A 26,351-nucleotide genomic window follows, 5' to 3' on the forward strand; every position below is an offset into this window, starting at 1 on the left:
TGAATCCAGGCCCACAGCAGTGAAAAGCCGAGTCCTAACCACTGGACCACCAGGGAATTCCTCCTTGGTTGTCTTTATTATAACAGCATGCAGCCCAGCCTTACCCTGACCAACACAGAAATGATTATATCTGTGATGATGAATTTTTCTTCAGGAAAAACCCACGTTACTGTATTCTCATTGGAAATCTATTTTCATATTGAAAATGGAAAGAACCAGCAGTGCTACCATCTTAAGCCTTCAAACCATTCACTTCAGAGGTCTTGTTTACATTTTTATATGCATTTTCACACCTATTTATGCCACAAAGCATACGTGGAACCCCAAGGCTCATCTACACACCTGTAAGAAAACTTATTGTGCTTTAGCCATAATCTGAGCAACTACTGAGTTCTGTACAGATCACTGAGACAAGCAGGGAAGAGGTATAAGACCAGTGACACTGTTACCAGGAAACACAATTCAAAAACGCTTATATGGCTAGAAACCATAACAAGTTCATAGCATGGATTTTTACAATTTATGCTAATTAAAGAATTTATTATTTTATATTATTAATAAAACGAAATTCTAAAAAGATAAACTTAGTATACCTTTCTCAGTCTTTAGCTTTCTGGACCTTTTCGCTCTGTTTGAGGTGATTACCCACCCCCTCCCCCTTCCTGAAACTCTGCTTCCTCAGCTCTCATAACATCGCTCTCCTGCCTCCTTCCTCTTGCAACTTCTCCATCTCCTCCTGGGACCCTCCTTTCTCTCCGTGTTGTAATTGGCTGGTGCTCGTATAGGGCTCTGTTTTTGGCCCAGAGGCTCTGTATGGGATACCGTTCAAGTCCACGGCTTCGGCTGCCATCTACCTGCTAAACTCTCAAGTCAACCTCTACCTCCCGGCCAGACAACGTTCCTGAGCCCCACGACTACTCACGAGGAGGCAGCTTCCACTACAAAGACTCTGAGAGTCGTGCAAGGTGTCCTTAGGAAGGGAAACACTGGGGTGTCCGGCTCCTGCTGGTTCAGCTCACTGCACGCCCGCCGCCAGCCCAGACAGTGTCCTTCACCAGACGGGAGTAATGGGCACAATTCAGGACGCTCCGCCTTTGAGGAGGCCATAAAAATTAATAATTCGTGAAGCCGAACTGGCACCTGGGAAGGCAGCAGGCACAGCTGGTGACCCAGATCCCACAGTCCCAGGGGGTTCAGAGGCCCAGAGTGGGTCCCCTTAGCTGGGGGTCCTGCTCACTCTTACACTACATGTGCGTTTATAATGACAAGTCAACTTTCATTGTTATAAAAGATGGAATTCATTAAATGCCATTAATTAATTAAATATGCATACTCCACCCACTTTCTATAAACGATTCAAAGTAGCTCCTAAAAACACAGAATGTATTTGTATGAAATAGAACTAGACCAAAAGACCGAGGCCAGGGGGAAATGAGGCAGAGGCAGCGGGGGCAGCTGGTCCCCAGGAACCGCACCTCTCAGCCGGGAGCTCCAGAAGTGGCCCCGTCAGGGCTGTGGCAGAACGAGGGACCCCGGGACCCGACCTGGCCCTGTGACCACGACTGCTCAGAGAGGAAAAGAGGCCGGGCCTGGGAGATTCCAGGCTGCTTTGGTAAATGAAACACCATTTCTCAAGCTCTCAGTGGGAACCAGGCTCTCAGCGCTTTACTCCATCACCTTAGTAGACTTCACGAGGATGTTTTAGGGGAGGTACGGTAAGTCCCCTACATACGAACCTCCGAAGCTTTCAAAGATGCGAACGTACGTTCGCATGTCCGATCACGTAAGTTAGTTCACGTGTCTGGTGTCATCTGTAAAACTTGGGTACCTCGGCTAACTCTGTTGGACTTACGAACAAACTGGACTTACAGACGCGTTCTCAGAATGGAACTTGTTTGTATGCAGGGGACTTACCGTATTACTATCCACATGCTCTCAGACAGAATACTGAGGCTCAGAGAGGTGAAGGGATTTGCCCTACATCAAACCGGTGACAACGGCCTCAGAGGATTTCATGGTCAAGACTCAAATCTCCTATGATAGATACACGATAGGCAATGATGACCTGTGATTCTCACTGGGCTCCTGAATTCATTCTGCAACCAACCCAGTCCAACAACTATTACATGCCAGGCTCGGGCTGGGCACCAGTGATATGGAAGGTATAAGACTCAGTGCCCTGAGGGGCCGGTGGTGCAGGCAGAGCACAGACAACGATGCTGAGAGGACAAGTCATCGAGCACCAGCAAGCCCACTGGAGGCCTGCACGCCGCCCGGCGGCCCTGCCCACTGGGCCCTTCCCTGGGAAGAGCCAGGTGGCCCTCAAGGCCTCGCAGTGCTTAGGGACCTCTCCAGCAACAGCAGACTGGCCTGGGGGGGCAGACCCATTCTCACGTCTGGGTACCCGAAGCCCAGCCAGAGAAAGGCGAGTAGAAGCTGCGAGCTGCCGGCTGAAGCGTGGTACCTCCCACAAAGCCCTTGAGGCTGCTCTGGGTCCGGCCAGCTCAGCGGCCTAGTGGCCCGCCTGTCCCCGGGCTGTTCAAAGTCCTGTACAACGGCAGGACTGTGCCAGTTGTTAACACGCTGACACTCTGCTGCGCCCGAAGGAGCAAAGCCACTCCCCCCAGCTGCCCTCCCTGTGTCCTCCCGCCACCCTGGATGCTCCAGCCCAGAAACTAAAGGGCTAATACCCAGCACAGCAAGTGGCCTCCACCCTTGCCTAGTCCTAAGCCAGTTAAGGTCTGGTCGTTACGTATTCTGTTCTGAGATTCTTCCCTACGTCCCCCTTTCTCAGGTTGACTGAGGCAGTGGCGGTGCCTGATACAAGCAGAGAATCCCTGCTGACGCGCTGGGAGAGGTCTCCTAGAAGGCGTACCATCTCAGGGGGCCTCGAAGGAGCTTTGGAAGGGGGCCAGCAAGCCAAACGGCAGGTGCAAAGGCCTGAAGGGTGAGGGGCTGGCAGGCAGTGGTTGGCAGGGGCCGAGGGTCCCAGCAGAAAGGTCAGCACAGAGGGCTAGAGAAGAGGAAGAAAGCCAGGGACTGCCCGGTGCTCTGACATGGGCTGGACTCCATCCAGGGTGTTTCCCAGCCCATGGGACACAAGGACATGCATCCGTATTTGCTGAACACAGAAAAGAAGACGTAAATCCCCAGGCTGCGAGGCTCGTGGCCTCCAGCAGGAAATGAAAGTCTAGAGTCACATGGTATTTCGTGATGTTTTTACATAAAATGGTTCACTTCATCTTCCCCTTGATATTAGACAGCAAGAAGGCTGAGATGCAAAGGGTTAACCTGGAATTCCCGGGTCCACACTGCAGTCCACTGTGAAGGGACAGCCTGGCTGCAGGGCTGCAATCCATGGCTCCACCCGGCTGGCGCTGCTGGGGCGGGCTGGCACCCAAGGCATTCCATCAAAAGAACGTCATCCCCACAGAGCACTTCCCCCGCCTCCGCTCCTCATTCAGTAAACTCTGCTTGGGAGGTTATGCGTCCCCTGACACATTTGCTGAGGCCTGGCCCATCACTTTATTGCTAACTGTGCCTCTCACTGTAGAGCCATGCCATGTCCACATGCACAATTTCTACTCTCTTTTCAAGTATTTTTCATCGTAAGGGCTCTCAACCAAGGGCAGGCTGTCCCTACTCCTGTGAAGAATGAAAAGGTTGAAATAAATGTCTTCCGGTTGTGGCTTTGCAACTGGTAATGTGCATCTCCTTATCAACCCACTTATTCCTCACCCCATCCCTGTCCGGTCAGCAGCGTAATCCCCATTTTAGACACAGAAGGCTGAGGCTCAGAGAGCCTAAGGGACATACCTGCTCCCCTCAATGGAACGGCCACGCCAGGGTCCGAGGACTCCTAACCCAGTGCTCACTGCACCCCGTCCCAGTTGTTTCTCAAACTGAAGAATAGCAGGGTGGGAGACTGCAGATAGCAGGCTGGCCTGGGCTGAAATCTCAGTTTATCTGCTGTGTGGCCTTAGGCAGGTGTTCTCACGTCTCTGGGCCTCTATCCTCTCAACTGTGAAATGGGATTCCCCTGCAGGAGTGTTCTGACGATCAGACTCCTGGCAAGCAGTACTCACTGGACAAGTATAGGCCACTCCCCGATTCTGTAATTCTCCGGTCAGCCTTTTAATTTCAACAGAGGCAACAGATTCTTGAAAATGGCTTTTAGGAAAACTGCAACTTACCTGTTAGCCACCAGAGTGCAGTCAATTTCTGGGCGCTTCGTTTTGGGAATGACATACAGGGGGTACCTGTCCCCGTGTCGAATGAACACATGCACTGAGACCAGCTTAAAATGATGCGGAGCGTGACCTGCGAGAGAGGAGCACACTGTCTGGTTATCACCCAGGAGATGTCCATCCCTTTGACCTCGCAGAGGAGGGGAGGGGTGACCGTGGTGGAAGGGTGCTGAGCTGGGTGGGAGGCCTCTGACCAGCCTCACCGGGCAGGGCACAGGAACGTGAGAGGGCTGCTTATGCCCCAGTCCCCTGGAAGTCATGGGGAGGCTCTGGGGTGTGGTGGGGGTCACCTGACCTCCAGTGAAACGTGGGCAAGACTATTCATGTAATGGATAAAGAAGATGTGGCACATATATACAATGGAATACTACTCAGCCATAAAAAGGAACGAAATTGAGCTATTTGTAGTGAGGTGGATGGACCTGGAGTCTGTCATACAGAGTGAAGTAAGTCAGAAAGAGAAAGACAAATACCGTATGCTAACACATATATATGGAATCTAAAAAAAACAAACAAAAAAAATGGTCATGAAGAACCTAGGGGCAAGACGGGAATAAAGATACAGACCTACTAGAGAATGGACTTGAGGACACGGCGGGGGAGGAAGGGTAAGCTGGGACGAAGTGAGAGAGTGGCATGGACATATATACACTACTAAATGTAAAATAGATAGCTAGTGGGAAGCAGCTGCATAGCACAGGGAGGTCAGCTCGGTGCTTTGTGTCCACCTAGAGGGGTGGGATAGGGAGGGTGGGAGGGAGACGCAAGAGGGAGGGGATATGGGGATATATGTATACATATAGCTGATTCACTTTGTTATGCAGCAGAAACTAACACAACATTGTAAAGCAAAAAAAAGACTATTCATGTAGCCTCACACACATCCACAGACTAGGGGAGGCCCACAGAAGTACTGGAAACAATGACTTCTTTAAATCTCACTCTCGTAAAACACAGCAGGCCACAAACAGATAAATATTCAACATCGTTCTTTGATACACTTTCAACAAAGCAAAACTCAACATAGAAATCATATTTTCCTACACCTTCACTTCAAGACACCAGCAGGGCATGCTGTGGAGGTCCTAAGCCTAGAGAGAGCCCGCCCGGGAAAGGAGTTAGCTGAGGATGACACCCTAGGGCCAGCCAAGGCCACCTTTCCATCTCACTGCTGTCTCACTGATAATCAGGATGATGGCAAACATTTGTGGAGGGCTCATCATGAGCCTCGTGCTGCTCAAAGAGGTCACTTAATCCTCCCAGCAGCCCTGTGAGGAGGGACAGCAAGTTATGCCCATTTTACAGACAAGGAAACTAAGACCTGGAAACTCATTCAAGGACACAGCCTGGTGGCAACTGCAAGCTTTGGGCCCTAGCCGTCTAGCTCCTTAGATGCTGGTTGAAGATGGTACCACGCTGGGCAGCGCAGCCAGGCCTACCTTCCATGCTGCGCTCGGCCACACGTGGAATGTTGCAGTACAAAAGGGCTTCGTAAACGGGGTCCGTCACAGGGGGCTCCGTCACCGGGTCAGGCATGATCCTCTTTCGATTCTTGCCAGTGACTCCATTCTTAGCTGCCGACACTGGGATCAGGTGGACTGCAGAGAAAGCAAAGCAGGTCACGACACACATGGTCCTGGGCGGGGGGCGGGGATAGGGTGCACAGGCCAGCTAGACAGGCCCAGAGGGCAGCTGGATTTTCACCATAACTATCGACTCCCTCAGAATTAGGCTGGACTTCAATGTAGCAAAAAGTCAGCTTCAACTGTTTCTTGAGCCCCCTCCAAGCCCTGCCTCTTTCTCTCAATGCCATTATCCTTTCCTTATCAGTAATTATCTACGCAACACCAGGTGGGCCCCCCCAGAGAGAGGGGGCCTCACCCATGGTGGTAAAGGAAGAACTTACACACTAACTTCATGCAACCCGATTACTTCGTTCTGAACAGCCTCTGAATTCTGGTAAATACTAAGGAGGAAAACCATCACCTATTGAGTGCCTATAAAGTGCTGGACAGGTGTCTGACGTATCTCATTTAATATTATCTGCTTTGCACTTTGTGGGCCCCTGAGCCCAAGCACAGGCATCCGCTCATTAATCCTCAAGAGACCACTTTACAGAGCAGAGAGCCAGGGGTCCAAGGGGAGGCTGAGACAGCTGCCCAAGGTGTACACGGTGGATGGAAAGCCATCTCAAGCTCACCTCTCTGCCTCCAGACCAGGTTCTCCCCCACCGTCTGCTGGACCTGCAGTCTGTTCTGTTTGTCCATCTACTGCTCTTTCTGTTGGTGAACCACTCCTTCCCTCGCATGTGGTTCGGGTGAACTGTCAATCACATCGTCCTGCCTCCTTGAGAGAGGTACACTACAGACACGGGGAAAGGGGCTCCTTTTCTCCCGGACGCTGATCTCTAAGAATGGAAACCTGGGGCTGCCCCAGCCATCTGTCGCTCATGGGCAGCCTCTGCAGTGGAAGAAAATGAGGCTAAGTAGAGATAAGCCAGACCAACAAATGAAGAGAGTTATCAGAAAGAGGAAGGAAGACCTGAGGACATCCACCCTTCGAGCCCCTGGGTCCAGAGGTGGTCAAAGTGTCCATTAGATGTTCCAGTTCTGTAAGTTGAGAAAGTCGTCTTATTTCAGCTAGTTTGAGTTGGGTTTCTGTTACTTTCAACGAAATGAGTCCTGGTTCATACACTTTATCAATTATTTATAAGCAGATGTAAGTCCATCTTCTGGGTCAGTGGTCCCCAGTCTTTCTAAGAGTTCCCAATTTGGAACTCCCTACAAAATAACAGTTGGACTTTTAGCATCGCCAACTGAGGAAATACACAGAAATAGGTGTGCCCATGAATCATTTAACTTCTAAAAGGCTTATTAATCATCATATAATATATACGCATACATTTGAACGACAGCTAAAACAGGGCCCAATCCCCCGTCTAAGTCCACTTAAATTCCCTAGCTACTCCTACAAATTCTTCTGTAAATATTTAAAACTTCCCTTTGGCAAACAGACGTCATAAACAAAAGTAAAAGATAAGCAATCCACTGAGAGGGAAATATTTGCAACATATATTACAAGTTATTAATATCCAAAGTGCACAGATCTACAACTGAAAAATCAATAAAGGATATAAGCAGGCTAATTAAAGAAAAATAAATACCAATGGCAATAAACACATGACAAAATGTTCAACATTATACCTACTTAAAGTAATACAAAATAAAACAATAGGATATGATTCACCCCCACCTCACCAGACTAAAAATTCACATTTTAACAATAATATCAGTACTGGCAAGGGTGTGAAACCTACATTTCCATATACTGCAAGTGAGAGAGGAAACTGGAAGGACTTTTCGGAAGAAGTATTTGGCAGTCGCCACTAAAATGTTACGTGTGCTTTATCCATGACCCCATTATTCTACCTCTTGGAATCTATTCGACAAAGATATCAATTCCCATCACCAAGACGTATGGCCAGAGAGATTCACTGCAGCGCTGTTTATAACAACAACAAAAAAAGGGAAATGACCTAAATATCTTTCATCAGCAGAATAGAATGTTACATCCACAGTGGAATATTCTGCCACAGTTAAAAAGAATGGAAAAGCATCAAAGATAAATGCAGTGAATAAGCCAAGTCACTGGATATCTATATAAGCCTTTTTGTGGAAAGAAAAAATTAACCATAAACGTATGAATATACAGGCACTCTTATTATGTAAATGAACAGAAAAATGTCTACAAGGACAACTATCACAATGCCTTTGGGGAATGGGTAGAATGGGGTGTGAAGAAGTATTTTCACTTGTTTTTCTGTAACTGTCTATATTGTTTTACAAATCCACGCACGTACATATGTAGATATGGGTTAACAATAAGCATATGTTACATATATTCTATAGGTATAGAAATAGATGCATATTTCTATAATGTCTCGATATACTTTTTTTTCAATAAGCATATTTTCGTTCATTACTTATGATAAAACAACAACCACAGAGCTAGAGCTGGCCCTTCAACAACTCAAATTAGCCCTCTGACTGGTCCTAGAGGCACTTTCTTCCTAACAGCTAGAAGGCCCCAGAACTGCTAATACTAGCTCTGGTGTCCAGAGGTCATATACCATGGGAGGATTTGTGCCAGATCAAGAGAATGATGAGAAGTAGATGTCCTAAGGCAGTATGTCAATGACCCAGCCCTTCCGGCTGTGCTGCACCCCTCAATCCTTTACTCTGCTCTGTTATAAAGTGGTACCAGGTTCTGGCCCCTTGGCCATGCCTGTGGGCAGACTCCCTTTGAGTCTGGGCCAGGGAAAAGCGAAGCTAAGGAGACATGATAATAATATGAGTGACACAGGGACAGAGGGGCATGGTTCCCTGCACATCCCAGAGTCCCCACAGTTTGCTGGCTTATCTGAGAGCACATGGGGTTAGGCTTGTTGGGGCTGCCACCTGGGAACTGCTATAAGCTGAATGTTTATGTCCCCCCAGATTCACATGTTGAATCCTAACTACCAAGGTGATGGTATTTGGAGGTGAGGCCTTTGGGAGTGATATGGTCAAGAGGGTGGAGCCTTCATGAATGGGATTAGTGCCCTTATAAAAGAGACCCCAAAGATCTTCCCCACCCCCATTTCTGCCATGTGAGGTTACAGCAAAAAGATGCCTTCTAGGAAGTGGGCTCTCACTAGACACCAAATCTGCCAGTGCTTTGATCTTAGACTACCCAGTCTCGAGAACTGTGAGAAATAAACTTCTGTTGTTTGTAAACCAGCCAGTTTACGGTATTTTTATTTAGCAGCCCAACAGACTAAGATAGGAACCACCCACAACTCAAGGAAGCAATGGTTTGAAAGCCACAGGTAAAGAAACCTTCCATCCAGAAAGTTTTTATCTGCTGCTTCCTCTGGCATCTGGGCCTCTGGGTCAACCTCGCCCACTAGCTGTTGAAATTACCTTTCACTGTTTCGCACCTTCCTGAGTTACCAGGACACAGCGTCAGTCCATGTGGGGTCCTTTGAAGGGTCCTCGAGATGCCAGACAATCAGGGGAAGTTCTGATGCATAGAGGCCACGGGGTGAGACGTCTCCCCAGTTCCATCTCCCTACGTCCCCTCCCCTACCTTGGTTCTCATTGTCCTGAACTGCTCAGAGCTGCCCCCATTCCCACAGGATGCTTTTCAGGATGTTTCCCTCCTCTTGCTTATGCCTCTAACCTCACCCCAACCTCTGTTTCCCAGATCTGGCTAACTCCATAACTCATCCCAGGGGTCACCTCCTCCAGGAAGCCCACCCCGAATCCCCAAGTAGTTTGGACATCCCCCTTCTATGAGCCCACCTGGTTCTTGCTGCCCTCCTAGCTCACACTACAGTACATGTAAGCAGAGGTGCCCACAGTTTATCAACTCGCCAACCCAAATGTCCAGAGGGCCAGAACTACGCCTCTTTCAAGTTTATATTCCCCCAGCAACCAGCACAGGGAAGGCCCTCCATAAATACTTGTTGAATTAAAGGTCTGCCCTGAGCCAGGCACTGTGCTCCATGCTTCTGGTGAAATACCTTCTTGAATCCTCATGTGGGAACACTAAGGGAAAGCAGACACCTGACCAGCCCAGGGGCTGGGGATCTTCCAAGCAGGTTTCCTCGAGAAGACACCCAAGCTGGGACTGAAAGGCAGAAATGAAGCTGGCAACACGGGGAAGAGGAGAGGAGGAGGAGGGAGAACAAACACAGCAGACAAGAGGCAGCAGGCTGGATCGAGATACCTCTGAAGCCCGGTCCAGTTGGTCCCACCGGGGCTGACGCGCAGGGATCCGGGGAGAGGTCGGCTGCAAAGGAGCAGACCTTGGGCTGGAGGCACCTCTGCCCCGGCTGCTGCCTGACTTGCCCATTAGGAGTCCTGGGCTTGCCTTGTTCATCTCAGAGGGGGCTGTGGGGCAGACTCGGGGGCTGGGGAGCAGATTCCACACCTGGGGCCTGGCGCTGCAAGATACTGCTTCTCCTGGCAGGCCTCCCCAGCTCCTCCGATGCCCTCAGGACAAGTAGGAGCTCTGCTGATCCCACGCAGATGACAGCAGCTCAGAAGAAAAAAGGACTGTGGGAGCGTCAGAAGAACAGTGGCAGGCAAACAGATGGAAGGATAACAAGTTTCATCATGTCGGTGTAAAAAACCCCATGAACCTAGATGAGTGCCCTGGGACCCCAGTATCACTGTGGCCAACATGAATTACAGAATAGGAGACGCCTTTAATTGATAATTAACTCAGCACCAATGGGCACGCAATTTCTTTGTGGTGCGATTTCCCAGCAGAAGAGAACACTTCATAAGCTACCCCGTGGATACGAGTCTCTCCCATTTACGTCTGCTTTACCTGCTCATCTCACCTACTGTCATTTTCATCCTGTCCTCACATCCATAAACCTTCCTGTATACGAAGATGCCAGCGAGGTCTCAATGTCAAATAATGGCCGAGAACATGACCTCTAAAGCGGTTCCCTGGGCCCCCTCACTCGTAAAGGCAACCAGCAAACTTCTTAGAAGCACAGAGTAAAGCCATCAGGTGCTGTTTCACGCAGGCCCTCCCCGTCTCACCCGCACCCTCCCCAACGTGCAGAGGATGGGTCCATGTGCCTCATTAGCAGACATCCCTGCAGCTGTGACTAGAATTCGAGCCAACTGGCCCACGCTGCTTTTTCCAGCCTTGGACTTCATCAAGGAAGAGCAACCATCAACCAGGCAATGGACCTCAGGCAGAGGCAGGTCAAGGGACTGGCCTGGGGTTCCACAGCCTGTAAGCCAGACCTGCTGACCTGCCAGGCCGGGTGTTTATGCATCTCCCATCCAGCCATCCAGCATTTATGGAGCACCTGCTGGGACGTCCTCAGAGAATAAAAGGCTACGGTCTCTGCCCTTCTGCAGGAGCTTACAGTCCAGTTGGGGAGGGTGTTAAGAGTGCTCGAGAAGAGCCTCAGGTGAAATACGGCCTACCAGCAAGTCTCTGCCCAGCAGCCAATGCTATGAACGTATCTGGAGAGAGATGTTTCATCCAATGATGATTTGCTTCTTTTAATTTTTATTTATTCTATTGACGGCCCCACGGAAGAGAGGAAAGGAGAGAAACGAAGAGTCCAGGGTCAGGGTCAGATCATGACTTAATTAGCACAGGCCGCTAGGCAGAGGGCTCCTTCCTGTCTGGCCTCGGGCCTCAGGCCCCCTTAGTTACTTCCAGATGCCCAGCGATGCACACAGTCAGCGGGTCATGTTACAGCCAGGTGTGTGCAGCCAGCTCATTCCCTGGGAGTCACTCTGACTTGCATGAAGACAGGCCAGTGCCTCTCCTCCAGGGTACTAAGCCGGTGCCCACGGCCTCCAGCTCTTCACTCCATATGGGGGCTCTGGCCCAGGGCAGAGGACAAGAACCCACCTGCTTCCTGGCCTTCTCCCAGCAGCTCTAGCCTGAATAACCCGCTGTATGCAGGCCTTTACAGGAAGATTTTGACGGAGCACTGTGGGCCCACGCCTGGATCAGGGCACCACCCCTCCTTCCCTTCAGTGGGTGGCTCCTCTCCCATGCCAATCCTGTGCTGTGGTGGGCGTGGTCATGCCCCTCCTCCAGGACCCTCCCCTTGCTATCCTGATGGCCCCAGGGATGGGACCTGGCAACTAGCCCACTGTGCCAATAAAGGCCCTTTCCAGGAGAGAGAACTTCCCCATGTGGAAGAGTCAGTTTTACAGGGAGTCAGGTGACCTCGGAACCCGCACCTCCTGCCATCCCTGCCTTAGTTGTTTAGTTATCCTGCTGTTGTTTAGTTGTCAGCTCTTCCTCTGATTACACAGACACCCTGGCAGGTTGCAGACAGGTGTCAGGGATCCACAGGTGTCCCAGGGCAGGTGGGCAAGTGTTGGCTGACCTCTGTCTCCACGGCTGTGCGCTCAGCTGCCCCAGAGGTCTCACCACTGACTGCGCCGGCAAAGAATCTTGTGGGGCCGACGTGTGGCCCCAGCACCTGCTTTTCACCTTCCTAGCTCCACAGCTTGCCTCTTGCCTGCTGGGACCTCAGCCCCGGGCTGGTCACCTGCCTAGGTGACTAGAGTCACCTCTTCCTTGTGCCACTCAAGTCTGTCCTCAGTCAGCCCTGGGGCCACAACTCCCTTAAATAATTCTGCTTATCCAAGATGGTGGCTTCTCATAAGTTAAACACCCCTAGTCCTGTCTCCTGATGTCTCCGATTTCTTCCTCCCAATAGTCCAAAAGGCTCTTGAATTCTCTCCTTCACTGGCCTGCCAAAGAAGAATGATTTGCTCTGACAGGTAATTCCCACAATTCCCTTTGTGTTCCTCAATCCACTAAGGCGTCTTTAATGCCCTTTCTGTCTCCAGCCTGCACTGAATATAAAAATGTGTGTAATTCCCAAATAAAAACCAGAACTACACCACCAGAGCCCACAACAGGGTGGGGCCTCATGCGGCCGAGGACTCAGTTCCTGTCCTAGGCTGTCTGCAAGCTCTTATCTCCTCCCTGCCTGATCTCCTTCTGACAACTGAGACCCAAGTCCACAGGACGGCCAGACTGCAGGGGCAGGAGACCCACTGCGACCTGAGCCTGAGCGCAGCTGCGGACTCCTGGAGGAGCCAGGAAACCTCACACTCCTATGGGACCACTGGTAACTGGCCTTGACCTAACCGAGTCCCCTGGGGTAGATGCTGTGAGCACCAAGGACAAATCATGACAGAGACTAGAAATCAGAGAGATGTTCAAGACAGGTCCCCTAACAGAGCTACGAAAAGAACCTCAGACATCCTTACCCAACTCAGGGCCTGGATCCCCTCTACCTTACCTTTGAGAATCTGATAAGAGCTACCGATGATCTTCCCCCTTGAAAAAGGACTGCATACACTTACTTTTAAATTTGATTTCTGGGGGTTCACAGCACCCCTGAAGCCATGTGAGACAATGCAGATATCCATGTACTCAGGCTAAGAACTCAGTGTACCTGGAAGTAGGTTTCCAATGTCAACGCCCTCGAGAAGAGATTTTTCTCTTTTTACAAAATGAAAAGGGATCTTTACAATTCATATAAACCCGTGTTCATCCTAAAATAGCCATCGATACTAAGGTATAAAAAGAAGTGAGTCACGTATATTCTTCCCACCCAGAGAACCCACAGTGAATGGTGCAGTGTGCGTGTGGCTGCATGTCCTGCCAGAGGTGAAACTGTGCTCCTGTCCCTGCTCCGGTGGGAATGGTGACAGGGTCACTATGGCCCAAGGACACTGTTCCCCCTTCCCCAAGAGCAGAAAGTTTTCTGTGTCTCAACGGTCTGCACCCCACTGAGGCCACCAAACCACCTGCTCAGAAAGGTGGGTCAAGGCTGGTCATTTGCTTCTGTGAAAAGGGTCAAAGGGAAGAGCCGTCAGGTGGGTGGGAGAGCCTTGGGGAGGCCACCTCAGTGAGAGACCACGCACTGCGGGGGGCAAGGGGGCCTCAGGTATCTGGACGCTGTGGAGACTGGCCATCTCACTCTCTGCTAGATACCTGAGACCGGGGAGAAGCAGAGCGGGGTTCCAGGTTCCCCAAGAGGCAAAACCCCTGGCCAGGGGGGTCCAGCCCCTCAGATGATACAGAAAAAAGAGGGAGGGAGACAGGGAGGGCAAGAGGTGATGCCGGAGCCCAAAACAGTTAATTCAGAGAGGGCCCTGCATTGTGGCGAACTCCCTGTCCCTCCCACTCTGGGCGGCCTGGCTCTGCCGGGCCCCAGTGAGGCGTCGTGTGCCGGGGCCACACTGGCAGGAAGGATGGTGAGACTGTTCCAGAGCTCTCTCTGTGTGCATTCCTGACGTCACCTTCTTATTTGGGGTTCAGATTCTGTCCCCCAAGACCTCACTGCTGATCAGTCTCAAAAACCTCCCCTTCCAACCCCTTCCCCCTGGTGGGATGCTACCAAGACCACAAGGCTCTGCCTCTGATGACCACTTACCTCACTTCAAGTTCCTTTTTGTTTAATGTCATCAGCTTGGAGCCCTGTTGCCAAGACAACAGGAGTGGGGCCCAAGCTGATCAGTGCAAACTCTACCTGGGCAGACTCCCACTGCATCCCTGGCTCAGCTCCACTCAGTGGGTACTCCAGTGTCAACATCCTGCAGCTTCCTTTCCTACTTTGTCTCTCTCCTCATACAGTCTTGGCGATTGGCACATGTTCTCCTGAATTCACTGACTCATTTTACTAACACTTCCTAGTTTTACTAACTAGCCTGGATAGTTTCCTCTCCTCTAAAATGGGAGATTCCCCTTCTTATCAATATTGCTGACTACACACACACACACACACACACACACACACACACACACACACAAAAATACCACATGTCCTTTTAGTAGATATATTATGGACAACCTTCCAAGTCAATATAGACAGGTCTATGTAAACATGGTATAATGGATGCAGCAGTATTTCCTGTTGGACACTTTGGTTGTCGACCCCTTTTTCCTATTATAAGCAGTGATGCAATAAACATCTTTGAGCATACATCTCTGTCCTCTGTCTATTCTTAGGAGAAATTCTCTAAGATGAGAAACAAGGAAGGAGGGAAGGAAAGAAGGAAGAAAGGAAGGGAGGGAGAGAGGGGGAAGCAGTGGGGGAGAAAGAAAAAGAGAGAGAGAGAGACAGAGACAGAAACAATGTTCCCACCCCAGAAGAAAACTAGAAAGAACCCACGGACATAAATGTGTCCCATTTTTAGTTCGTGGAAGGGCCTGCGTGGTACATGATACTCTCACCTCCTGCAATAATAACCATGACATGAGCTTAAGATGTTACGATAAAAGCTGATTTGTCAGACTTAATTTTGTCATTTACCTACAGAATTTTTCCTACCCAAAGATATTTAACTCTATGTGGTAGCTGGCCATGAAACATTCAAAGAAAAAGCAACATTAAAACTCTCAGAAATCAAAGAAAATAAATCTCCAAGAAAAGGATCAAGATTAATTAAAAAAATACTAAATAAAGAATTTATTGAGATCCTATGAACCCTTAGGTTAAAAATGCAAGCCCTCATTTTAAATTTCTCGTTTTTTGGACTTCGACTCACCAAAATAAAAACCCAGCAGGAACCTTACTGTGTTTTTTAAATACACAGTACATTAGAGCCTTGGCATCCTAAGGGCTGCATCCCCAAACCTTTGCCACCAAAACAAATCAAGATCTTCATGGATCCCCAAATTTACACACATCACCCGGACACATGCTTTCCTCCATAAAATGTACACAGGACAGAGAAGAGAGAATGACAAGGCCCCACAGCTCTACAGGGTGGGACACAGCCCAAGGTGCCCACTCACAGCTGTGATTATGTGCATTTGTGCCTCAGCAAAATCCCCGCCACCACACGCCACGGACCTTCGGGGGGGCCCACGAAGAGCTGGAGCCGCAAATGCCAGCAGCCGAGCTCGAAGGGCAGCAGGCGGAGGCCCCAGCTCTGCGCCCTGCTCCGCTCCCACCCGGCTGCCTGGGCTTGCCCTGCTTCTCCGCTTGCTCAGACTGCTCTCCCCGGGCCTCCTCACCCACCGCCAACAGCTCCACACGGGCGACCTCCCAGAATGTGCGCTGGGTACCGCCTTCGGCCTTCGGCACACTTAAGCCAGGTGGAGGGGCCCTCTGTGTGAGCGGCTGCGTGGATGCGCGAATGAAGGCAGCGCCCGCTGCACCACCTGAGCCCTACACGGCGTGGCAGAGCCTTCCCTTCTCTTTCTTCACCCTGGGCCCGCTGCACCGCCCGACCGTTTAGCTCCAAGTCCACAGAATCACCTGATGCTCTCAGCTTTGCTCCTTCCTTTCGGGGCCAACACCCTCATCGGAGCCACTCCCCGCCTTTAACTGGAGGAGGAAAGTGGCCCCGAGTTGGATCTCAGTATCAGCCTCCCACCGGCCTCTGAACGGGCAGCACCCAAATTCTGTGTACATTAGAAGCCCCAGGGAGTTCTCCTCCCACAGTTCTGATTCTCTGGGGAGGGGCACAGATGTGCTCTCTTTCTGGTGTTGGAACACGCGTTTTAACAGACGCCCGGGGCTACTGTAATCAAGGGGCTCAGGAGACAGCCCTTCTGCAAACACTGTACCAGACTGTGGTCTTTCCCAGACAGATCTAATGATACGCTGTCTCCCCTGCTTCAGTGGCTCCCCATACTTTCAGGATATAACACGGTGATGGAGGCGGCCTAGGCCTTTGTCCACCTTCACAGCTACCCACCGGTGACTAACCTGGTCCTGCTCTCTCCTGCCCTGCCTTTGCACACCCACCTCCATCTGCCAGGAATGCCCTTCCCAGCTTCCTTTTTGGACGACTCCAACTCATCCCTCAAGGCTGAAGCTCGGATGTCACCTCCTCCGGGAATGAGTCTTCCCTGCCCTCCTACGCTGGATCGGCTTCTTGTCCCTCCTCCGCCCGTGTCACCCTGTCACGAGTCATCTCTCCTTCATGTTATTTAACAAACGTGCATAGAGGGATTATTACGTGCCAGGAACTGTTCTAGGTGTGTTATAAATATCCTTTACCAACCCAATGAAATAGGAACTCTCATTATCCCCATTTTACAGATGAGGAAACCGAGGCACAGAGAGGGTAGGGAACGTGCCTGACCTCACATAGCTGGTAGGTGGCAGGACAGGGACTCGACCCAGGCAGTCTGGCTCTGGAGTCCACGTTCTTTCCCACTTCCTCGTGGGGCTGCCTCTTTCCTGTCCTAGCATATTGTACACTGTGTTCCAAGTATCTGCTCAGGATTCTCCTCCACCAGACAGAGAGCTCCTGTGGCTCCTAGGAGATGAAACGCCCAGCCCTGGCCCAGCACACAGTGGAATGTTTGCTGAAGGACAAAGCTATGCAAACTCATGGCACTGGATCAACAAGGAAAGATAAAATTCCCAAAACCTCAGAGTCTGAAGAGGTTTTCAATGGGATCAGGTCCAGTGACCTGCCTACTGTCCTATTCTTCATAGAGTGATGCTCCAGGGTGTATGCACACAGCCCGCTCCACCTCCGCGGGACGATGACATTCAGGAAGCTTCGCTTGATGCTTAACTAAAATGTGTCTCCCTGGCCACCAGGCCACACAGAGCTGGTCTCACTCCTCTTGCAGATACTAGATAGAGACAGGGCTCTTCAGAGACTGAAGACAGCCTTCACTCTGGCTTTCACTTTGGCAGGTTAACCCTCCCCTCTTCTACCTGGGGATCTGCGTTTCCAGTCCACCTTGGACATCTCCCTTAGAAACGTGCTCTGGTCAACCAGGGCCCTGCCCAAGATACACGTGCCCAGTGTAGACTGACTCCTATCACGGCCAATGATCTCTGATCAAAAAGAAAGAAATGCATGATACTGTTTCAAAAGCTCTCTCCACAAGTGGCTGAAGCAGCCTTTGGGACACCAAGAGCCCTGGATTCTGGTGATGATATATCATGACAGGACTCTACTGTTTACACTGACTGTGCTTCCCCGAGCCAAGGGTTTTCCCACAAAATCTCCGTTCTCACGCAAAGGTTTCAAAGTAGCAACGATGAACTCCATTTTACAGAAGAAGGAACAGAGGCTCCAGGAGGCCACACCTGCCGAGGGCACACAGCTGCTAAGTGGCAGAGCAGCATTCAAACCCAAGGCTGTGGTTCCAGGGTCTGCGAGCTGAGCTCCTGCCACGCTGCCATTTGGGGAATGGTGGTTGGAACGTGGTGAAATGAGCACAGGATAAGCATGAAGGAAAGGGTGGGTCGTGGCAGGAAAATGGACGATTACAGACGAGCAGAAAAAGCAGCAAAATAACGAATCATCCACAGGTTTTCATAACCCAGTGGTCTTTTCCTGTCGCACTGAAGGAGTCCCTCAATTTGAGAAGATATTTTTCCACTTGCACACATTTTAACTAGAATAACTAATGATGTATATACCTTACTTGTTCCCTTCTTCGATTTGAATATCAGGAATTTCAGAATCCCTCTATTTCCAAAGTCAAAAACATCAAGGACTTGAAAACACAAAATGAATGATTAGTGTCTACTACCATACAAGGAGTCATCACTACCATTTAAAATAAATGTAGTTTGAGAAACTATGAACTGTATTTTAATCTTTTTTGTATCCTTTCCCTACCACCTCTACCCCGACAGTGTAGAAAAATATCTAACACACATAAGCACTTAATAAATATATGTGGGTTCACATACACACTTTCTGTACTGAGAGGAAGAAATGCTTTTTTTTAAACAACCTGATTTTTTTCATTGTAACCTGGGTCATAACTTTCTCATATTCAAAACATCAGAAAAAGAAAACTATCAACAAGACAAAATAAAATACACAATCATTTCAGAAAACAAATAAAACAATATTGTTCATTTAAAACATGAGAAAACCAAGTTCTATTTGATTGTCTCAAATATATCACCTAAGACAATTATATGAGCTAATCCGGTATTCAAAAATAAGTCAAAAGAAACGGTAAAAAAAAAAGTCCATATATTTCAGGGTAAGGATGAAAATATAAGCGTTACTTAAGCAGACACCTTTGTATTACGAATTAGTCCAGTTTCTTACACCATAATAATTAGCAACCAATAAAGCAACTAAACAATAAAGCAATGTAACTCAATTTTCACACGGAAATAAATTCCAAAGTTACAGTTTACCTAGAAGCAGAAGAGCAGAAAGAATGTTCATATCTTAACGTCTTCCCGAACTCCAATGTATTCAAGAATAAAGACCTCAGACCCAGGCAGGCCAATTTACCCTGCAAAATTTTCCCGAAAAACAGTACGGCTGAAAAGCGGCTCTCCTAAAACAGAAGGTACTTTCAGAAGAGTTATATAAGCGAAACACACAGGCCAATTGAGTGATGCGGAAACCACCTCATGCAAGAGAAAGCCAGCAAACACAAGTAACCCACGTTCACGTCTCAGAACCTGTCAGGGTCTCAGAATAACAATCAAGGTTGATGGTAACATCCTACCTCTCCAGTGACAGGATGGAAAGTTTTTAATGAAAAGTTATAAACAACTAAATGAATGACAGTCCTAACTTTCTGGAAAAGATTCTTTTTTTTAAAAAAAAAAAACAGTTTATTAACCATCTGGAGAACCTTTAAACTTTACACAAGTATCTTCTCTTGACCTCTTTCCCTATTCTGGAAGGACAAAGTAAGTATTTTTAATTCTCTTTACTGTTAGAAGTGCCTATCATATGCACTAGATGTGTGCATGGAATATGTCACAGATTGGAGGTGAAACGGAGAAACTTGCTCAAAGCCTCTTGCCTTCAAACCACTTATTCCAAATGCCAAGTCTTTCCCACGTACCCCAGCACACTCAGAACATCCTGCTCTCGCAGCCACCTGCCCTTCCTTCCATCAGGCAGACAGTGACGGCAACGCCACCTCCTCACAGAGATGCCCCAGGCGGTGATGGAGGCCAAGCCCTTGTTTCCCACCCATCGGGGTGAGGGGGGAAGTGGAGGGCAGGTAGGTGGCAGCAAAAACACAATTGCCGGCATTGCCCAGATATTTTCTCGGCTTCAAGTACACAGCACCAGAAGGACAGGGAATTAGGGTCAGCCTGCTTTCCAGAGCAGGTGTAGGTTCATTCATTCACGTAAACATTCCTGAGACACCTCCTGTGTGGTTGGCAATGCTGGTTCCCGTGATAAAGAGGGAAACAGATGTGGGTCCTGCTCTCAAAGAGCAGACAGTCTTGTAGATGGAAAAGACACAAGAACTGAAAAGTATGATGCCGCAAGGCTAGTGCAGGAGGGGAGCAGGTTCGGGGCACCCCAGAAGTAGAGCCAAGAAGCCCAGACCCAGTTAGGGAGTCACGGAACGTTCCTGAAAAAGAAAGGGCTGAGTGAACCATGTGGAGGAGAAGATGGAAGGGAGGTGAGGAGGACAGTCCAGGCGGAGGGGCCGGCAGGATCTGGGCACAGAGCACAACCTGGATGTGCAGAGAATGCCAAGCCACTCGACAAGCCTATGGCGTAAAGTTCAAGGTGAGAGAGGGGCCCCAGGAAGGCAAGCGGCCTCCCGGGGACCCACCACTGAAGGGTTACAACCAACAAGGTACCAGACCAGATCTGTTATTTGAGGACAAACTCCCTCAGGGAGCAGTGGGGCACATAGATTTGGGGCCCAGCCTGAGCACAGGCTCCCAGTGAAGGGCAGAGTGCAGGCGGTGAGGCCCATGGACTGGCTTCCTCAGCTGTGCTTGCCATGTGGGGTTTCCCATGCACGGTCCCTGCTGCCCAGGGGCTGCATTTGGTACTGGAACCTAATCCCCCTACCCTCCCTAGTAACGGACACCCAACCCCCAAAGAACCAACTGGTGGGCCAGGCACCTCTGCTGCGCGACCTGGCACGAGGACACGAGCTGACCACTCACTGTCTTCGCCTTGGGAACCTGAACTAAAGATCCAGGAATAACCAGCAAGTTTAGGAATCCAGGGAGAAGCCAAAAACGCGTCACGAGGCTTAGTGATTGCTCTTGTTCCTCACAGGCACAGAATCACAGCCTCCCACCACTAGGGCCAACGATAAAAAGACTGGGTTGTTTGAAACCTCACTGTTCACTGAAAGAACAAAGGCTTTGGGACCTACGTGCTTCCTCCCCATGGGGCCTTCTATTTCAGAGAGAAGCACTCCCCCAGCCGGGACCCGCCAGCCCAGCCACACTCACAGAACTGAAGGCTGAGGCTCACGAAGGCCAGCAGCGCAGCCAGGGCCAGCAGCAGCACGAAGCGATTGCGGAAAAGCATTATTATTTGTTTTATCTTCTCTTCATGGTTTCACCTCGAATCAGGAACACATCCTGTGAAGAGAGGAGAGGCAAGAAACATGTGTTCCAAGGTGGAAAACCAAGTTTGTCAACCGGAAATAATCTAATTAGCCCCATCCTCCGGCAGGGAAGCGTGAATCCCCTTCGGAGAACATTCCTGCGCCGTTGCTGATGTCTTCGCCCCCAAACTAGCCCAGCTGAGAAGGTGCCCTTCAAATTAACAAGTGGGAACAGTCTGTGAATGCTTCGTTTATCTGACCTCAAGAGAGAAGGAGATTTTACAGCATTGCCTTTCCAAAGAAAAACGGACAGGATGTTTATTGAGCACTCACAGTGCGCCAGACTCAGGAAGTCTTTACAAGGACCAGCAAATGCTCACCCCATTCTGACCCCCGACTTCTAAATCTTCAACCGTTTCTGATGAACACTTCGCTACAATGACCCTGCTTCTTTAACTTCGATCGTTACCCTGAATGTCAATCACTACCTCATGCCCCACTTTAATGCCTTTAGGGACAGCTGGGCTGTGTCGAGGATCTGTTCCTTCGCCAAGTAGGAACATCTGCTAATTAGAGACCTCCCCCGATCCTGGACCACTGGGCCTATTTCAGCTGCATCCATGGGTCTTCCTGCAGCCCCACTCACCATTCTAATTTTCTCTGACCATGTTAGAACTGTGCAAAAGGACTTTAAAAAAACGCTGAACGAGGCTCTAAATGTCCCTCCTGTGAAAAACGTGAATGGTTGCTATGGGTTTCACCCCATCAGTCTTAGATACCAAATTTATTTCCTGATTCTCATTGGGGTTTAAAATAGAACTTGAAAAGCACAGCCTCTTCACAAAAGGTTCTTAACCACAGCAAGATTATAACAGTTATTTCAAACCTGATTTTAGTGGCAGAATCTTTTTCTCCTTCAAATACAATAGAAAAGCAATCAGATAAAAGCTCACCTGCTAATGCGGTGAGGGCCGCACAACTCTATGAATATATTAAAAGCTACTGAATTATACCCTTCAGGTGAGTTGTTTGGTATGTGAATTATACCTCAACACAGCTGTTAAAAAAAAAAAAAGAGCACATGTGCAGGGAACGACGCAGGAGCCAGAGCCCTGGGGTCTCTTGCTTCCCAGCTGCCCTCCCCCAACTCACCCACCTCCACACCCAGAGCCCTACAAGGGAGTCTGAGAAACCACTCCTTTAAAAGACCTGTCAGACTTTCTATCACAAGAGAACAGTGGCTAAAAGACTGACGAAAATACACTTGCACCTCACAGTTGAGCCTGTATGTCCAGCGTCCGGCAACTCTGTTAACAAATGGATCCCAATTTACACCTTCAAATGAGCACTGCTTCTGTCCCTTTAGTCACCGCTCCTATCCAGGGGCCAGTACTTCATGTCCCAAGGTGATCTATCCTCCTGGGGACACTCACCTCCCTGCCCTGGTGGGGACTCACCAGCCTCACAAGCTCTCTGGTGTTTCTGGCTAAAACCACACACAACCCTGGTTGATCCCACCCAGGATTTAATATATTTAGGACCCCAAATAAATGTTTTCTGTTTCCAAAACTCAAACTCCCCATGGCCTCCCCCTGGGGGTGTTTGCAAGGACACCCACAGACCCTGAAAGCAGCTCACCAGAATCTACACTTGGTGAGAGGCCAAGGCCAGGACTTCTGCACTGAACCCCCAAGGTGGCTGAGGTCACAGTGAGAGACAGGATGTGGGTCCATCTGACTGTGGCCCTGTAGCTGTTCCCTCTTGAGGCAACAAAGACGGTGAAGCCTTCATGTGGACAAACCCCAATCCCAGACGTAAAGCATCAAGGCTGGGTGGCTCTGGGCCGCTGATCCAGGCTGGCGAGTTCCTTGCCTGGGGTGTCTGGGAGGCGTCACAGTCTACTCTCTCATATTCTCAACCTTGGGGGTGTCCTTGGCAATGCTCATCTGATGGTTCAACAGCAACCGTCCCCCTCCCCAACCAAAGGAAAACAACCTAAGTCAAATCCAAGTCACAGTCTCTCTACCCCTCCCCCTGGACAGGTTCTGCTGCCTGGCCAAGCTCCGCAGGGATGAGCATGGAAGGCACCGACATTCAGCTGCAAACACTGGCCAGTATTTCCAAAATATACCCCACCCGGGTGGAATGTCAGTGTTCCCCCGGAGCAGCCTCCCCTGGGCAGCTTCCAACCTTTGCTCCACTCCTCTGGGAACCAGGAACTTCTAACTTCTCAAAACCATCCATTCCCTTAGGATTCCCGTGACATGCCCTGAGGACAGGCTTGGTAATTTCTAACATGCAAGCAGAAAATCGAAGCTCAAGGGCACGAGGTTATTAAGTGGTGATGACAAGATACGAAATGAGATCTGTGCCTCTAAAGCTCTTTCTTATGCCTTACAGTGTCATCCACACGTGTCCACATACTGATTCTAGTTGCAACCCGTGTATCTACGCAGAACAAGTTAACTCTTGGCGTGCGCCAGCTTCTTTGCTACCTGAGGACGGCTGGCTGCTTCTGGCTCACCAGCCTGTGGATTTCAGAACCCTCTCACTAACGCAGTTGTTCCCGATTGGATTTATTCTACTTTACAATGACCTTCTTATGAGGGGATCCTTTTAATTTGGGGAAGGTGAGTGGGGTGTGTGGATGGAGATGAGATCACAGAATGTGGAGAAGGTTCAGAGCAATGTCTCCTTTTGGGTGTCCCTGTTCCCCCCAAAATAAATATCCTGGGGCTTTCCTTCATGCCTTCCTGTCCCTTCTGTTATGCTACCACCTTCTTTTGAGGCTAATACCACCTTTGGAAGGGCTCCATTGCCTTTACACGAACATCTTCAAGTGCTCCTGCCCGGCAGGTGGCCTTTGGGGCCTTTCAGAGTTCTGTGAGGAGGGTTCTGCTTTTCTTGCTGCCTGAAGATGCTTCTCTGTGGGACCACATCGGCAGCACGTGCAGAGAAAGGGCACACGGCACTCTGGAGGCAGACAGAGCCGGGTCAGAACCTCGAGCTCGGCGACCATGGGCCAAGTTACTTAATCTCTCTGAGACTCAGTTTCCTCATCTGTAAACTGGGACTAATTTACCTGGGGATGTTGTGAGGCTAAGTACAATCCTCAGCGTATGGTAGACGCTCAAAAGAAAATGATTGTCAGGAACTTCCCTGGTGGTCCAGTGGTAGAGAATCCTCCTTGCAATGCAGGCGTTGCGGGTTCGATCCCTGGTTGGGGAACTAGGATCCCACATGCCGCAGGGCAACTAAGCCTGTGCGCCGCAACTACTGAGCTCGCACACCTCAACGAAAGAGCCCGCGTGCCACCAACTACAGAGCCCACGCGCTCTGGAGCCCGTGGCCATGACTAGAGAGAGAAAAACACGCACGACACAGCTAGAGAGAAACCTGAGCAGACCGCGCACCGTAACGAAAAGATCCCTCCTGCCTCAACAAAGATCCCGTGTGCCACAACTAAGACCCAACGCAGCCAAAAAACATAAGGAAAATAAATAAATAAATAAAATAAATATTAAAAGAAAATGTGGGCTTCCTTGGTGGCACAGTGGTTAAGAATCTGCCTGCCAATGCAGGGGACATGGGTTCGAGCCCTGGTCTGGGAAGATCCCACATGCCACGGAGCAACTAAGCCCATGCACCACAACTACTGAGCCTGCAAGCCACAACTACTGAAGCCTGTGCGCCTAGAGCCTGTGCTCTACAACAAGAGAAGCCACCGCAATGAGAAGCCTGCGCACCACAAGGAAGAGTAGCCCCCGCTCGCCACAACTAGAGAAAGCCCGCACACAGCAACAAAGCAGCCAAAAATAAATAAATAAAATAAATAAATTTTTAAAAAAATGAAAATGGCTTCATTACCTACTCATTTTCTGTCAGTTCACTCTGCTGCTTCCTCCCTCCTCCTGGGAAAGAGGAAGAGTTTCTCAACCTGTTTGCTGGTTCCTCCAGCTATGTGAGTACTAAAATGGTCACCTGTTCTCATCCCCACCCGTCCCTCTGTCACTCTGGCTCAGATGCCATCTTCAGCCTCTCACTGTGGGCCTGGGATGCAGCCTTGCTGCCCGGGGGAAACCACCCACCACTGATTTCTGAGCCTGGTGGTGTCTCTTGCTTTAGCAGCTGGGGAACCAGACTTGCCTCTTGGTTGCCCTGCATTTGGGTGTGGGTGGTGAGAACTTTCTTCTGGTGCTGGGCTGGGTCTGACCTTTAAGCACTTCCTGCCTCCAGGCTCTCGAGAGATTTTCCACCACACTTACTGACAGATGAGGCCACTAGAACTGCCTCTTTACAGGAGGGTGAGTCACAGCCTGGTTCAGAGTCGTCTTCAGGTGGGCATCAGGTGGAAACAACTGTTTTTGCTAAGTTAAATCTCAGGCTCATAGACAGGTTTGATTTGTTGCGGTGACGGCCCCCAGTCTGTTCATGCCTTTCTGTGTCCACGGCCTTGAGTAGATGCCTCCCAAACCGACTCTAAGCTTGGACAAGGTATATATGCTTCGGCCAATGGGACGACAGCAAATGAGCTGCAAACAGCGGCATGAAAAGTACTTATGCATTAGGGCTTGTCCTCCTTGGCTGCTTTTAGAACACCAAGACCACTGTGTGAAGACGCCCAGGCGAGCTGTTGGACGATGAGAGACCACATGGGGCCAAGGCAAGCAGTCCTGGCTGAGGCTCTCTTCAGACCACCAGCCTGCCAATCACCACACACGTGAGCAAGGCCATCCGAGACCATCCAGCCCAGCCTTACCACCTGTAGATGCAGATCGGGAGAGTCAGCCCAGACTAAAAGAACTGCACAGCCAACCCCCAGATCACAGCAAATATGTAAAGGTTTTAAGCCACTAAGTTTGGGGAGCTTGAGATCTGTAAAGCAAAAGCTAACTGATCCAATAAAGAGAAAATACCTTGGGTTTCTACCAGGAAATTCTAAGCCAGGGTCCAGATCCCTATATCCTCATCTTATACAAAAGCTTCATCTCATCTACATTCTTCAATATGCTGAGGGCTTTTGGGGAAAGGAGCTATATTTAGTTCCAGATTTAAAATACCGAGGATATGTTGGGTTAACCAGATGGCTGGGATCACATGACTGCCGTAGTGCTTTTAGTTTTTGGGCTACTGACGTCTCCACGTTATCTGTGGCTTTTCATTTGATGACACAGGCCTCCATCAAAGGACACGCACCGTTTCCCCTTGATATGTTCTGGGTTTCTGGTGCCCCTACCTTCTGACTCTCCCTTGGCAGACTGCAAATGGCAAATAACGGTCAGAATCTCATTA

The 26,351-nt window shown here is 49.7% G+C and overlaps 1 protein-coding gene across 4 annotated transcripts in view; it reads right to left on the bottom strand.

Annotated features, from left to right (window-relative positions):
• Nucleotides 1-26,351, bottom strand: part of PXYLP1 (2-phosphoxylose phosphatase 1) — a 68,447-nt gene that overhangs the window by 10,867 nt on the left and 31,229 nt on the right. For all 4 annotated transcript variants that reach the window (XM_082655088.1, XM_082655089.1, XM_082655087.1 and 1 more), the window contains 3 exons: nt 20,962-21,093; nt 5,687-5,845; nt 4,194-4,320 (listed from right to left, as the gene is read on the bottom strand). In XM_082655088.1, coding sequence (XP_082511214.1) covers nt 4,194-4,320; nt 5,687-5,845; nt 20,962-21,040 — 365 coding nt within the window. In that variant the 5' untranslated portion in view covers nt 21,041-21,093. The remainder of the gene's footprint in view (nt 1-4,193; nt 4,321-5,686; nt 5,846-20,961; nt 21,094-26,351) is intronic.

Source organism: Grampus griseus, assembly GCF_964374135.1.
Source record: "Grampus griseus genome assembly, chromosome: 5".
In the NCBI taxonomy this organism is placed as follows: Eukaryota; Metazoa; Chordata; class Mammalia; order Artiodactyla; family Delphinidae; genus Grampus; species Grampus griseus.